The sequence below is a fragment of the Entelurus aequoreus genome, linkage group LG08, assembly GCF_033978785.1.
Source record: "Entelurus aequoreus isolate RoL-2023_Sb linkage group LG08, RoL_Eaeq_v1.1, whole genome shotgun sequence".
NCBI classification, from domain to species: domain Eukaryota; kingdom Metazoa; phylum Chordata; class Actinopteri; order Syngnathiformes; family Syngnathidae; genus Entelurus; species Entelurus aequoreus.
In genome coordinates, this window is record NC_084738.1 from 12,983,879 (window position 1) to 13,001,278 (window position 17,400).

A 17,400-nucleotide genomic window follows, 5' to 3' on the forward strand; every position below is an offset into this window, starting at 1 on the left:
CTCCAAAGTCTGTCCCGCACGTCCATCCTCCTACCACAGTTCTATTTTCTTACGCCTTTGTTCCCTCCTCCGTGGTTCTTTCACTTCACTTACAGTGCATGTAAGTGTTGGTGTGCCACTGATCTTTTAATAGCCATAAAAACGCAGGTAAAAGTTGCTCTTCCACAGTAAACTGCACATATCTGACAGTCAAAACACACTTTTGCAAAGGTTTAATGCACTGGTGCCAACTGCACAGTTCATTTCTGATATCGACTGCCACTCTTTGCATAATTTACATTTTTGACTCCTTTAAATGACTTAGCAAAGCCGACCGGGAGATGTAGTTTTTAGCCACACTGATGAGCTTGGGGAAGACACTGCTTCCTCGTGCATCCCCGCAGTGCCAAACTTCTTGGTTTTCTAATCACCGGGATGTGTTTGCCTGCCAAAGGTCGGCAGGGCTGTGTGACCTCTGGGATGAAAGGCAAATTAAAAAGGAGCGAGAGAAGAGGGAAAGAGAGAGAGAAAAAAAACAGCAGCAGCTTTTGTTGACATTGCTTGAACACTCATTAGAGTGTCAGCAGCTGTTGATGACAGTTGGAAGCTTTCGCTGTTAGTTGCACTGCGGCCGAGGCAGTCGTCATTTTTGGATGATGTGCACAAAGAGTTCATGAGAATCTTTCGGGAAAAAAACTTCCCAACTGAAATAACATTTTAACCTAATAGCAGGCCTTGTAACAATCCATAATATAATATTGTTGTTGTTGTGGACAGGGATAGGGAGCGACAACAGGCACACATCCATCCATCCATCCATCCATCCATTTTCTACCGCTTGTCCATCTCGAGGTCGCGGGGAGTGTTGGAGCCTATCCCAGCTCAACTTGGGCGAAAAGCGGGGTACACCCTGGACAAATTAAAGTTTCAGTTAAAGTACCACTGATAGTCACACACACACTAGTTGTGGTAAAATGAAGCTCTGCATTTGACCCATTCTCTAATTCCTCCCCCTGGGAGGTGAGGGGAGCAGTGAGCAGCAGCGGTGGCCGCGCTCGGGAATCATTTTGGTGATTTAACCCCCAATTCCAACCCTTGATGCTGAGTGCCAAGCAGGGAGGTAATGGGTCCCATTTTTATAGTCTTTGGTATGACTCGGCCGGGGTTTGAACTCACGACCTACCGATCTCAGGGCGGACAGTCTAACTAAAAATCATTCAAACACACCTATGCATCCATTAGATGGAGCTGCGCTAAAGGGAATGTCAACAAAACAGTCAGATAGGTCAGTCAAACTTTATTAATATATTACAAACCAGCGTTCTAACAACTCTGTTCACTCCCAAAATGAATAAACAGCTGTTTTACTCGTGTTACGGTAAATCAAACGTGCAATCACAAAATAGTAACACTCAAAATAGTGCAGAGCAAAAACAATAGCAATAACTCAACGTTGCTCAAACGTTAATGTCACACAACACAACACACAAAATAAACATTTAAAGCTCACTTTCTGAAGTTATTCCTCATCCACAAAACACTCGAATTCTTGTTCTTCAGTGTCCGAATTAAATATTTGGGCGAATACGGCATCGTCAAAGTCATTAATGGAGTCAGTGTCGCTGCTGTTGTCTAGCAGTTCAGTGACAATTCCTGCCTTCCTGAAAGCTCGGACCACAGTTGAGACTGATATATCAGCCCAGGCATTTACGATCCACTGGCAGATAGTGGCGTATGTCGTCCGGCGCTGTCTCCCTGTCTTGGTGAACGTGTGTTTGCCTTCTGTCATCCACTGTTCCCACGCAGTTCGCAGTCTAGCTTTGAATGCCCTGTTGACACCAATATCCAGCGGCTGGAGTTCTTTTGTCAATCCAGCCGGCTGCTCTATTCCCGTGTTCTGCTGCGTGACTGATTGCCTTGAGTCTGAACTCTGCGTCGTAAGCGTGTCTCTTTTTAAGAGTCATTTTGGGGTCTTTACAGAAACACACAAATGGTAATAAAACGTCATATCCCAGCATGCACCAAGCGCTTCTTCTTCTACGGGGAAAAATAAGTTGGCGGCTGTTTACCGCAGTTGCGAGACCTAAACTTTATGAAAATGAATTTCAGGTTTGTTGTGGCTCAATATTGGTCCATATATAAGGCGCACCAGATTATAAGGCGCATTGTCAGCTTTTGAGAACATTTTTGTTTTTTAGGTGCGCCTTATAGTGCGGAAAATACGGTACATTCTTTCAGCATTTCAGTTCAACTTCAGCATTGGAGCATTCTCACACAATTTCTTCAGGAATTGCCTCATCTAGTTAACATACACAGTTTGTTTTTCTTTTTTTTTTGGTTATCTGATGGAGCAAGTGGGGCACTGCCCCGAATGTGCAATTCACCTCTAATTGAGTCCCCAACATGAGTAAAACTTAATAATTGGGAAAAGCATAGAATGAAAGCCCTTGTGTTTCGCATTCGAAATATGCCCGGTGGGATACATTGTGGTCATCTGCAGCCATACATTTGTAGTTCTTAGGGCAAATTTGCTGTATGTATTATTGTTATCTCATTAAATTGTACTTGATGTGGTCTATTTTGTTTAGAGCATCATTGACAAGCCCTCAGTACCGGAGTACAAGGTGGCGGCAGTGCAGAAGTCCCGCTTCATCCTGCTGCACTACAGTGTGTCCAAAGCGCTGTGGGACTGGCTCATCCTCCTCGCCACCTTCTACGTGGCCGTCACCGTACCGTACAACGTCAGCTTCACACCGTACCACGACACAGTGACGGCGGCGCGCTCCACCATCGTGAGCGACATTGCGGTGGAAATGCTCTTCATCATCGGTGAGTTTGGGTTTTTAGCTTCCAGCTATGTCAACTCCAGCATCCTTTTTCCCCAGGAAGAGCTCTCATTCCCAGGCAACATGGGCTGCGTAGTCCCCCTACGGACCACCTGGGTGCCACCCGATGACTCCTTCCTCTCGCACCCTGGGGATCAGTCTGTACACACTGTTGTCAACGCCATGATTGTACTTTTAACCTGACGTAACCAGACGTGCATGTGTTATGTATCAAAAATAATCTTTTTACAAAGACAATTGTCATTTAAAATGGATTTTATTTGCCTTGATTTGTGAATTTTGAAAAAGATTGTGCTTTAATTACAAATAGTCAGGCTTATTTTACTCAAATTGAACAAATATATTTTAAAAAGATTGCAGTCCCTAAAATTCTATTAGATGTTTTTAAATGTTATTCTTATTATTTTATTTTTAGATGATTATTTCTATTAATATTTTCTATTGTTTTATTAATTATTTTATTGTATTGATCAATATTTTATTACTATTTTTTAATTATTATTATTATAATACATATTTGCTGATGTATAATTATATTCATATTTTTTTATTATTGATAAAACATATAAAGAACCTTATAACTCGTAAAAAATGACTTGCAAGCAAAAACAAATGCATAAAAAATGACTGCAAAAAATATTGCAGTATTATTTAATACAGTTTTAATTTTACAAATACATGTTTTTAGTTTATTTCATTTAGCTATTACAGATACCGTATTTTTCGGAGTATAAGTCGCACTGGAGTATAACTCGCATTTTTCGGGGAAATTTATTTGATAAAACCCAACACCAAGAATAGACTTTTGAAAGGCAATTTAAAATAAATAAAGAATAGTGAACAACAGGCTGAATAAGTGTACGTTATATGACGCATAAATAACCAACTGAGAACGTGCCTGGTATGTTAACGTAACATATTATGGTAAGAGTCATTCAAATAACTATAACATATAGAACATGCTATACGTTTACCAAACAATCTGTCACTCCTAATCGCTAAATCCCATGAAATCTTATACGTCTAGTCTCTTACGTGAATGAGCTAAATAATATTATTTGATATTTTACGGTAATGTGTTAATAATTTCACACATAAGTCGCTCCTGAGTATAAATCGCACCCCCGGCCAAACTATGAAAAAAACTGCTACTTATAGTCCGAAAAATACGATAATTGTTTTTGTAATCAATATTTGATATTTTAAAATATCTTGTTTAAAAAAATACTTAAATTGTTATTATTAGTATAACAATGATATAATATTCACTTTATTCAAATTTGGTAGTAATATTTAGCATGACAGTGGAAAAGCATTAGAAATGTTTAATGATGCATTGCACTTCTATGCCAATAATAACTGGATAAAAAAAAGTTTGTTATTTTCATGGACCCCATTTGATGTTGCAGGTGTACCTAATGTTGTGGCCAGTGAGTGTGTGTTTTTAAGCTACGCTGATGGATCAATTTATACATATGCATTAAATCTGTGTAAAAGACACCTTAAATAATGCACATACCGGTATATTTAACTATTCATCATTTTGTTTTCACTCTTGCAGACATTATCCTAAATTTCCGTACCACATTTGTGAGCCAGTCGGGCCAGGTGGTGTACCAGTCACGCTCAATTTGCATTCACTACGCCACGACTTGGTTCTTCGTGGATTTGGTGGCCGCTCTGCCCTTCGACTTGCTGTATGCCTTCAACATCACAGTGGTCAGTTGCCTTCAACCAGTAATGCCAGTAAGCAGATGTCAAGGATGCCTTTTTTTTTTTAAACGTCTTCTTCCAAAACAGACCTCGCTGGTCCACTTGCTCAAGACGGTACGTTTGCTGAGGCTCCTTCGCCTGCTCCAGAAACTGGACCGCTACTCGCAGTACAGCGCCATGGTGCTGACTCTCCTCATGTCTGTGTTCGCCCTGTTGGCGCACTGGATGGCCTGCATCTGGTACATGATTGGACGCAAGGAGATCGAGACCAGCGACTCCTGGGACATAGGTGAGTAATATAGGACCTTTGGCTTTCAGCAGCCTGTAAAAAAATTATCTCTATTATACCCACAATTATTGTATTTTATTACATTTGACAATGTATCTAATATTGTAGTAATCAAGTAATCTATCGATTAGTTTGTTTGATTAATAATCAGATAAACACACTTCATCGCCTTAATACGTATTTAAAGAAAATTACTTGATTATGCTGATTACTATTTTTCTAACAAATGCACATCATCATCATTGAATGTTCACTATTAACATGTGTGAATGGTTAGAAAATAAATGATTAAAAATAAAAATATTCACTGTTCATCAAGGCTCTCGTTTGTCTGCTCCATTGCAGCGGCCATGCAAAAACTATGTCTGCGTTTTTAAAGTTATGTGCACTCCATGCGGTCTGGATTTGATCAATGTTTATTAGTTACACTAATTAAACGATTAATCGAAGCAATGGAATTAAATCAACACTTTTTTATAGTTGAATAATACATTATTTGTTGCAGCCCTATTTTTAAAAAAAATCACGATTAATATGTATTTAATAGGTATAATCACTCGCCATACAGCAATAGATGATATCTGCCTATTATCTGACACCTGACATGTTAGCTACTTCTCTTTGTTTTTAATGTCTATTTTCTATTTTCTGCTGGATCTACTCTCTATTTTATGCTGCTGCTGTCACATATACTGTAATATTGTACATGGTCATTGGTATATATTGTATATATGTTATAGACATAATATAATATATCTGTATATATAATATTCTGTACACATGTATATATTCGTATATATGTTAGATTTTTTATCGCTATATTAGTCTATTTATACCTGCATTGTCCTTTCCATCCTTACACTTTCCATCATTGTAACCGAGCTACTGTGTTGAACAATTTCCCTTGTGGAAATTGTTCATCTTAAAGTTTGTCTAAGTCTAAGTCTATTTGATTATTGCATAGGGATACAAAGACAGTTTACATTACTAGTGCAAAAATTGTGTAAACCTTACATTGTGGAGTATTTTATTTTCCTTTTCCATGTAAACATTCTAAAAATATTTAAAACATTTAAATAAATAAATACTACCATAAAGATCAAATATTTTTTTGAAGTAAATCTACATCCTGAAAATATGCAAACAAAACTGTGTTTAGATAATTGATACATCAAACTTGCATAAATAAATCTTAAGGAATATAACATAACTTGGCTTCTGAGAGCTTCAAAATGTAATGAATAAAATGCTAAAGTTGTTGATAAACAAGCAATTATTTTTAATAATTAAATATGATCATTTTAAATGAATTATTATGATCAATGTTCCCTCTAATTGTTCATGTGTCTGAGCAAACACAAAAACTCCCTGAGCATTCAGTGGAGCACATGTGAGCAACATCACACGTGGCAATACCAGCAGCACACCTGTCTCAAACCAATCTTTTATAATAACACTCAAATGAGAGGAGTCATTTTCATGAGATTATTTTGTAATATTAGTGATTTGGCCCACTTGTAATGAAAATAAAATAAATCTTGTTTTTCATAAGCTATGGGTTAGTATTGTACAATATGTCTGGGTGGGGGTCCTGCTTTGGAAATCATTTGTACCCCTTTCAGAGATCACATTTAGTTCCCCTTAAACATCCTCATGTTGCACAATGAAATGTAAGCATAGGATGAAGTGTGCATTCCTGTAACTTTCTCTAGTAACAGCATTCCATGATTAATATAAATAAATAAAAATTAATAATAAATGACAGTAGAATAAGCACACGTATGACTGAGGAGTCATAGTGTAACTTTGTGTGGTGTTTGAGTTGTCCGACTTTTTGTGTGGCCATAAACGCACCAGTGGCTTAGTGTTGGTGACAGATGACAAGTTGGTTTTGGGCTGGTTTGTACGGCAGAAAATGACTAGTTTTTCGAGATAGAAGTTTTTTACTCATGTTTTTGGTGTGGTTATGGCCGAATATAAACAGTTTTGCTCAATAAAGTGATCAATATAATTCCTGTCCTCGAAGCATCTCGATAGACGTTGAACGGTGTTCAATTGAACGGTGTTGACGAACACCGTTAGGGCCGCTTGTTGTCACTGTCACTCAGAGTTGCGTTGCAAAATTATACAGAATAAATGTGTTTATTTTGTTTAGAATTCAGATGGGATTTGATTTGGTGCGCGGCATATATTTGCTGTGCGCAGAGGACGCTTGAGCAGTGCGCAATTGCGCAGGCGCGCACCTTAGAGGGAACGTTGATTATGATCATTTAAAATTCATTTAGTTTATTTTAATGTATAATTCTATGGCTGGATGTAATAAGGAGTCAGAAAAAATTCAAATAAAAATACAATTAATTTTGATGTTTTTAGCAAAATATAGTAAACATTTTTTTTTTTTTTTTTAATTAATAAATATGTTATTTTTTAGGTAAGATAAACATAATATTACAATTTATCTCTAGTCTGGATGATTTAGTTCTTGTCACCATGTTGTCCTCCTGTCTCTTCCCCAAGGATGGCTCCATGAGCTGGGCAAACGCCTGGAGATGCCCTACGTCAACAACACGGTCGGCGGCCCGTCGGTGCGCAGCTCGTACATCGCCGCCCTCTACTTCACCCTCAGCAGCCTGACCAGCGTCGGCTTTGGCAACGTGTGCGCCAACACGGACGCCGAGAAGATCTTCTCCATCTGCACCATGCTCATCGGCGGTATGCCAGACGCCTCGTATGGAATACCATGCAGGTGGAAGGAGCTTCAAATTGTTTTGCTTTTATTCCCGCAGCGTTGATGCACGCCCTGGTCTTCGGGAACGTGACGGCCATCATCCAGAGGATGTACTCGCGGCGCTCGCTTTACCACACGCGCATGAAGGACCTGAAGGACTTCATCCGCGTCCATGGGCTGCCTCAGCAGCTCAAGCAGCGCATGCTTGAGTACTTCCAGACAACGTGGTCGGTCAACAACGGGATAGACGCCAACGAGGTATGACTCCCATTCCGTTTGATGTCATCCCAACTCACAGCCACTAGGTGGCGTAGGTGAACGCTATCTGACGGCGGCGTAACAGTACGTGTGTTTGTACATATACTGTAGTTGTAAAGTGGCAAGCAGCTGACCGTCCACTCCCTAAACTCCAATCTCGCTGTGTCGCCCTCTGCATTCCAGCTCCTCCACGACTTCCCCGACGAGCTGCGGGCCGACATCGCCATGCACCTGAACAAAGACATCCTGCAGCTGCCCGTGTTTAAGGGCGCCAGCCGAGGGTGCCTGCGCTCGCTCTCCCTCCACATCAAAACCTCCTTCTGTGTCCCCGGGGAGTACCTCATCCGCCAGGGCGACGCGCTACACGCCAACTACTTTGTCTGCTCCGGTTCTTTGGAGGTGCTGAAGGACGGCATGGTGCTGGCCATACTGGGTTGGTAATCCGATCACACGTGTGCGTCCAAATGGATGTTATTATAATTAGGTAACCTAATCACACGCAATAGTAAAATGTATCATGCGGCCATCCCTCAGGTGCAATAATGAATGAATCATGACCTGCCATGATCAGACAATTACAGACTGTCATACTATAATCGGTTATCCGGGTCAAAGTGTTATAAACATACTGTTTATTGAATGTTTCTTATTTTATTAAAAGTAAATTCTCTGTGCTTTTTTAATTTACCTTTTTTTTTTTAGTTATTTTTTATTATTATACTATTATTTTATTATACTTGTACCATTAATGCGGTAACACTTAATATATTGCATGTTTCTTATTTTCTTAAAAGTAAATTCTCTCTACTCTTTTTTATTTACTTCTTTTTATTTTAATAATTTGACTAAAACCAGTTATTTACTTTAATTATTATACTATTATTTTATTATACTAGTATCATTAATGCAGTTACACTTAATATATTGCATTTTTCTTATTTTCTTAAAAGTAAATTCTCTCTGCTTTTTTTATTTACTTTTTATTTTGATAATTTGACTAAAACCAGTTATTTTTTATTATTACACGAATGCAGCTGGGATAGGCTCCAGCACCCCCCGTGACCATGAATGGGACAAGCGGTACAAAATGGATGGACGGATTATTATTTTATTATACTAATAACATTAATGCAGTAACACTTAATAGGTAACTTTTATTTATTTATTAATGATCTATTTAATCAAAATAATGTAATATTTAATCCTCAGGGGAAAAAAGGCTGACTTTTTTTGTCCTTTCAGCAAATGTTTGCTGTATTTTGGCCATAATTTTTATTGTGTTACCGCATTAAACAGAATTTTCCTAAGAGGATTTTTTTATGTTACATTTTTAAATTATAATGACCTTTTACCTTTAATTGCCAAATAAAGTTTTTTAAATTAAATTGATGAATACCCCCACAGCCAAACAGGACATAGAAGACCTTCATTTTTCAAAGATCATTAAAACATTTAAGATTTTTTATCAACTTCAGCCATAAACAAACATACCAAACATGTACGATGATACCAAGCATGATCAAATGGTGTCACAGTTTTCAATAAGTAGACATTTGCATAACACGTTATTTTACTGATTTAAACCTGTGACATTGTCTGTTTGAGAGGCCTTCAAAAGGGTCCAAATAAAAAAAAAATTACATAGTTGATATTTTTGTTAAGGACCAAAGTATATTGGAGAGATTTATTAAGAAAATGTGTTGGCCCTGCGATGAGGTGGCGACTTGTCCAGGGTGTACCCCGCCTTCCGCCCGAATACAGCTGAGATAGAATCCAGCACCCCCCGCGACCCCGAAAGGGATAAGCGGTAGAAAATGGATGTAAGGATGGATTTCACGCCTTTCAAACCTTAAAGACTTTAATGCTCGGTTTGGCTTTGAAGATAATTAAAATCAAATGATGAGGCGGTGACTTGTCCAGGGTGTACCCTGCCTTCTGCCCGAATGCAGCTGGATAGGCTCCAGCCACCCCTGCGAGAGGGAGAAGATGTAAAAAATGAATGGATGGATGGATGGATGTCCCCAGAGACAGTGTATAACTCCAAAGACTATATTGATTTTGTTCATGATTTTAAATAATATTTATATTTTTTATTATATATCTTTTTAATATCACTTCTTTTAACAATACATTTTTCAAATCATATTTTTTTATATTATTTGATTGGCTTGGAGAAATTATGAATTAGTCAGTAAAACGCTACTAAAGAATTAATCAGTTAAAAACTGACTTTGTTTGATATTTAAATGGAATATAATGTAAATAAGAGCAAGCATGTGTTATGTTTTTAAGGAAAAGGGGACCTGATAGGCTCTGACCTTCCTGGAACCGATCAGGTGATCAAGACCAACGCCGACGTGAAGGCCCTGACATACTGCGACCTCCAGTACATCAGCGTGCGCGGGCTGAGGGAGGTGCTGGACCTTTACCCTGAGTACGCCAGCGTGTTTGCCTCTGCCATCCACAATAACCTGACGTACAACCTCCGGGAGGGCAGCCAAGATGAGGTATCGAACAACCACCTGTTTATTGGCCCTGAACAACAGAGACATGCTTTTATATATATATATATATATATATATATATATATATATATATATATATATATATATATATATATATATATATATATATATATATATATATATATATATATATATATATATATATATATATATATATATATATATATATATATATATATGTAAATATATATATATATATATGTAAATATATATATATATATATATGTAAATATATATATATATATATATGTAAATATATATATATATATATGTAAATATATATATATATATATGTAAATATATATATATATATATATATATATATATATATATATATATATATATATATATACATATATATATATATATATATACGTATATATATATATACATATATATATATATATACATATATATATATATATATATATATATATATATATATATATATATATATATATGTATATGTATATATATATATGTATATGTATATATATATGTATATGTATATATATATATATATATATATATATATATATATATATATATATATATATATATATATATATATATATATATATATATATGTATATATTTATATATATCCATATTTATATATTTATATGTATGTATATTTATATATGTATATTTATCAATATATGTACACTACCGTTCAAAAGTTTGGGGTCACATTGAAATGTCCTTATTTTTGAAGGACAAGCACTGTACTTTTCAATGAAGATAACTTTAAACTAGTCTTAACTTTAAAGAAATACACTCTATACATTGCTAATGTGGTAAATGACTATTCTAGCTGCAAATGTCTGGTTTTTGGTGCAATATCTACATAGGTGTATAGAGGCCCATTTCCAGCAACTATCACTCCAGTGTTCTAATGGTACAATGTGTTTGCTCATTGGCTCAGAAGGCTAATTGATGATTAGAAAACCCTTGTGCAATCATGTTCACACATCTGAAAACAGTTTAGCTCGTTACAGAAGCTACAAAACTGACCTTCCTTTGAGCAGATTGAGTTTCTGGAGCATCACATTTGTGGGGTCAATTAAACGCTCAAAATGGCCAGAAAAAGAGAACTTTCATCTGAAACTCGACAGTCTATTCTTGTTCTTAGAAATGAAGGCTATTCCACAAAATTGTTTGGGTGACCCCAAACTTTTGAACGGTAGTGTATGTATGTAAATATGTATATTTATAAAAATATACATGGATGTATGTATATGATAAATATACATATGTACAGTATATATGTATGTATATTTATATCCATCCATCCATTTTCTACCGCTTGTCCCTTTCGGGGTCGCGGGGGGTGCCGGAGCCTATCCATATTTATATATGTATATTTATAAATATATATATGTATGTATGTAAATATATATATATACTTATAAATGTATATATATTTGTAAATATATGTATGTATATGTATATTTATAAGTATATGTATATATGTATATTTATAAATATATATATATACACACATACACATATATATGTATATATGTGTGTATGTATGTTATAATTATGTATATTTATATGTATACAGTAGAGAAGGGATTATGGCTCCATTCCTGGGTGGATCTCATGTGGGAGGAAGACGGGTGTTAATAATTTTGCAATGCAGTCTTCTGAAAATGATGGAAATATATGTATGTGTGTATATATGTATATATGTTTTTGTATATATGTCAGTATGTATACATGTCTGGTACCGGTACTTATGAATTAAAAGCAGTACTATACTGCCTCTGAAAAATACCGGTATTTTTTAATTAATTGTTTACTGGTGACGTTGCTGGTTTAATAAACAGAGGTTTATGTTAGGCAAGGCACACACGGTGCACTTACAAGCAGACAGTGTGTAGACAGAAAAGGGAGAATGGACACATTTTGGCTTAAAAACTAAAGATAAAGGTGAAACTGTAACACTGAAGAGCAGCTCAGCAAGAGGTGCTTTAAAACATTACTAGCTGGCGGCTAACGTGCATCCGCAGTCGGCAAGGTTTTAGCTACTTCTTAAATCACTAATCCTTGTCTCCATGGCGACAAATGAATTATGTTTCTTACAAGTATCCTCCCTGCAGGACGAGGAATAGCGAGACATGCTTCACTACACACAGTAGGAGGATACAACAGCTCACCGCTAACAGCAAAGGGTGGATCTACACAGATATCGATTGAATGAGGCCAAATACAAGAGCCGTATCTAGTTGATACTACAATAATTACATCAATATTTTTCATCATCACAAAATCTTTTTTTTCCTTTTTTAAAATGTTTATTATGTTTAGAAACTCAGGAACTACTCCCTGGACACATGAGGTCTTTAAATATGACCAATGTATGATCTTTTAACTACTTGGTATCGGATTGATACCCAAATTTGTGGTATCATCCAAAACTAATGTAAAGTATCCATACAACAGAAGAAAATATGCTTATTATATTTTAACAGAGGTGTAGATTGAACATGATATTAACAGTAAATGAACAAATAGATTAATAATCCATGTTCTACCGCTTGTCCCTCATAATTTTAAGAAAATAATACAATGAGAAATAACACATTATGTTACTGCATATGTCAGCAGCCAAATTAGGAGCCTTTGTTTGCTTACTTACTACCAAAAAAGAAGTAGTCAATAATGTTTACTGTCTTATTTAATGCCAAAATAGTTCTTTGATTGCAATAAGAAACATATATTTAATGTGTAATAAGATTTACTGTTAAAATAAAGCAAATATTGCCATTTTTTGTTGTTCCCTTTATTTAGAATAGTATCAAAAAGTATGGAAAAATATTTTGATGCCTGTACCAAAATATTGGCATCGTGACAACCCTAGTAAGTATATATGTATAAGTATAAATATACGTATAAATATGTTATTTTTGACAGCCCTAATATATATATATATATTTTTTCTTTTATGTCACAACTAAAGTTAACACAACTTCATAATATTATGTGTATATATATGTATGTATATATTTTTATATTTATATGTATATTTATAGATATATGTATATATGTATGTATGCATATATGTGTATATATCAATGTATATATCCATGCATCCATCCATCTTCTTCCGCTTATCCGAGGTCGGGTCGCGGGGGAAGCAGCCTAAGCAGGGAATCCCAGACTTCCCACTATGTATATGTATAAATATGTTATTTTTGACAGTCCTAATATATGATTTTTGTCTTTTACGTAGCAAATAAATTTGACAAAACTTCATATTATTATATACATGTATTTACAGTATATATGTATATAGATATATATATATATGTATATATGCATATATGTGTATATATGTATGTATGCATATATGTCTATATATGTATATATGCATATATGTCTGTATATATGTTTGATGCATATATGTCTGTATGCATATATGTCTATATGCATATATGTCTATATATCTATATATGCATATATGTCTGTGTATATATGTATGTATGCATATATGTCTAGATGCATATGTCTATATTTGTATATATGTGTGTATGCATATATGTCTGTGTATATATGTATGTATGTATGTATGCATGCATATATGTCTATATGTGTATATATGTATGTATGCATATACACTACCATTCAAAAGTTTGGGGTCACATTGAAATGTCCTTATTTTTGAAGGAAAAGCACTGTACTTTTTAATGAAGATAACTTTAAACTAGTCTTAACTTTAAAGAAATACACTCTATACATTGCTAATGTGGTAAATGACTATTCTAGCTGCAAATGTCTGGTTTTTGGTGCAATATCTACATAGGTGTATAGAGGCCCATTTCCAGCAAATATCACTCCAGTGTTCTAATGGTACAATGTGTTTGCTCATTGGCTCAGAAGGCTAATTGATGATTAGAAAACCCTTGTGCAATCATGTTCACACATCTGAAAACAGTTTAGCTCGTTACAGAAGCTACAAAACTGACCTTCCTTTGAGCAGATTGAGTTTCTGGAGCATCACATTTGTGGGGTCAATTAAACGCTCAAAATGGCCAGAAAAAGAGAACTTTCATCTGAAACTCGACAGTCTATTCTTGTTCTTAGAAATGAAGGCTATTCCACAAAATTGTTTGGGTGACCCCAAACTTTTGAACGGTAGTGTATGTCTATATATGCATATATGTATGTATGCATATATATATATATATATATATATAATATATATATATATATATATATATATATATATATATATATATATATATATATATATACAGTGGGGCAAAAAAGTATTTAGTCAGCCACCCATTGACAATCAATGGGTGGCTGACTAAATACTTTTTTGCCCCACTGTATATATATATATATATATATATATATATATATATATATATATATATATATATATATATATATATAAATATGTTATTTTTGACAGCCCTAATATATAATTATTTTATTTTACGTCGCAACTACATTTAACAAAACTTCATATTATTTGGGGCCAATCGTTTCATATACACGCTGTAAATACAATAAATAGTGGCTGTTTTACTCGCACTACTTTGGTGTTTGAGTCACTACCTTGTAGAAACGATTTTTTTTTTTTTTACCACAGTGCCGTCTGCTGGATCCGGTGGGTCACAAAATAATCCCTCACATATTTTTAACAGAGCATCCTCGGAAGTTGATGCTGCTCTAGCATCCAACTTCTCTCCTGCCATCTGTTCACAGTTTGAGGGGAAAAAAAGAGAAACAGGACGCCGCCGTGCCAACATCCCATGGTCTCCTCCTTCGCCGACACAGTGGGTGCTTTGGGCTTGTTCGTGTTCAAGGGCAGGAGTTACACTCGGACGATGACGTCCAGTTTGTGCGGCACTCGGTCCGCTCAATATAGCCTCGCAAGCAGATTGCAAGAACCCTAATACAGCATGGGGTCCAAGCTGGCAGATGAAGCCTTGTTTTTATTATTTTTAGCGTCGGGAAAACCCTTAAGTCCCGGCTTCAAGCTGACTTTGAAGTGTCGCTGATGATAAAGCCGCCTCTTATTAGTTCTGCTGTGATTTATTTGTCTTGGGAAAAGAATTTGGAGAAGGGGGAAAGACTTCGTGGGAACGTCAAACCTTCCGCTTGGCGCCGGTGTCGCGCCCTGACGTTTAAAGAACAAGGTGGCGGGAGATGTGGCGTTCAGTGCCCCCCACGAGGGCTCTCTGTGAACGGCTGCCATGTTCAGTGAAGGTGGCTACACAACAATTCTTACACAACTTCAAGGGGTCCATTTTCGGCCTGCAGCTCATGTCCATTGAAATGCAATTAATGAATTACCAACATGATCATCCATCCATTTTCTACGGCGTGTCCCTTTCGGGGTGGCGGGGGGTCGCTGGAACCTATCTCAGCTACATTCGGACTGTATGTTATTAGAAATGGCACTAATAAACATTTGCTTTGTCAACTACAACACAAAGCTAAGAAGCACATGTCGACCCACACTGGAGTTTCAGCGTTAGGCAAAATATAAAATGCGAGCGAATGCGTACAACTATGACTGACACTGAAGTCCTACTTTACAATGTGGGGCACTGGTGCTGTTCGCCCCCCTCTAAGGGATAAGGACGTTCAATTTACACCACTTTGTGGTTATTAATAAAAAGTCCACGGCGCTGCGGGGACACTTGACTTTTCGAGAAGTTGTCTCCTGCTGTCTAAAGACACAACAAGATGTGTCCCCCTCTGTCTCGTTGCACAGCAGCAAATACTCTCATACTGTTGTACTTGTTCTAACAAGTACTAAGTCAAGAGTATCAACTTATAAAAACATAATTAGGTACAATATTGGTATTTTTTTTACTTAAATTAGAATTTTCACTAAGTTATTTTTGAAAACGTTGTCTTTACAAAGGTGTTTTTCTTGTTATTGTTATTTTGTTATAGTTATTTTAGATATCTTTCTCTGGATTCTTTGCAAGAAATTACAAAAAAGTTCATGGGTTATTTTGGTAGTTTTGGCATACATTGACCAGAAATTATTTCTTCATATCTAGATATTTTTAAAATGTTGTTATAATTATTAAGACATAGTTATTATATACCATTTACGGGTTTTTTTGAATTACAAAAAAAAAAAAAAATCAATGGGACATTTTGCTGGTTTTAGAATATTTTGACCAAAAGTTCTGCCTTTACAGAGATGAAAATATATATTTAAACATTTTATTTTATTTTATTTTGCTACTAATATTATAATTATCAATATTATAATAATTATTATTATTATTGTTATTATTATTATTATCATTAAGATGCAGTAATTATATACCATTCTTTTCTTTTTTTATTACAGTTATTTTGCTGGCTTTGGCATGTTTTGACCAAAAATATTGCTACTTTTTGCTGTTATTATTATCATTAAGAGAAAGTATTTATATACCATTCAGGTTTTTTTATTTATTCATTTCCAAAATGTCAATTGGTTATTGTAGCTGGTTTTGGAATATTTTGACAAAAGAATCATGTCTTCCATAATAATCATGCCATAGTATTTAAGTATATATACATTTTAGGGTGTATTTAAAATATATATATCATTGTTATTGATGTTAAATTCATTATATTCTGTTAAGCTAGTAATTTATTATTATTATTAGTAGTAGTAGTAGTATTTTTATTATTATTAAAATTTTATTTGACCTTTAGTTTTTTTTGCAGTAATGTACAAAAAATGTGTTATTTAATTTTGACTAATTTTGGCAACAGTAGGGTTTTTTAGTACTAGAAGTCATATCAGTATTGTATATAATTATTAGTTTTTTTTATTAATATTATGTTAGTTTTCTTAAGTCAAAGGTCATTTTGTTTCGGCAGATAAAATTTAAAACATTGCTCATGTGCGAATACAATACATTGTGGGCTATCCCTTGCAGGCTGTAATTTACTTCTTTTTCTTCTCTGCAGGGCCTCAGCAGGTTTTCAAGATCGCCAAGGATCCTCCATGTGAGTTCACGGCAATGCCAGTGCTTTTTTTCCCCCGCTTCACACACTTGTTCTGGACAGTCTGTAAAGATACTCCAGGCTGCT

The 17,400-nt window shown here is 35.3% G+C and overlaps 1 protein-coding gene across 11 annotated transcripts in view; it reads left to right on the forward strand.

Annotated features, from left to right (window-relative positions):
- Positions 1 to 17,400, forward strand: part of kcnh4b (potassium voltage-gated channel, subfamily H (eag-related), member 4b) — a 92,167-nt gene that overhangs the window by 49,439 nt on the left and 25,328 nt on the right. For 9 of the 11 annotated variants that reach the window (XM_062055582.1, XM_062055580.1, XM_062055585.1 and 6 more), the window contains 7 exons: positions 2,568 to 2,808; positions 4,387 to 4,827; positions 7,345 to 7,539; positions 7,614 to 7,813; positions 7,997 to 8,246; positions 10,106 to 10,320; positions 17,278 to 17,316. In XM_062055582.1, coding sequence (XP_061911566.1) covers positions 2,568 to 2,808; positions 4,387 to 4,827; positions 7,345 to 7,539; positions 7,614 to 7,813; positions 7,997 to 8,246; positions 10,106 to 10,320; positions 17,278 to 17,316 — 1,581 coding nt within the window. The remainder of the gene's footprint in view (positions 1 to 2,567; positions 2,809 to 4,386; positions 4,828 to 7,344; positions 7,540 to 7,613; positions 7,814 to 7,996; positions 8,247 to 10,105; positions 10,321 to 17,277; positions 17,317 to 17,400) is intronic. The other 2 variants (XM_062055587.1, XM_062055589.1) reach the window with 2 other exon arrangements.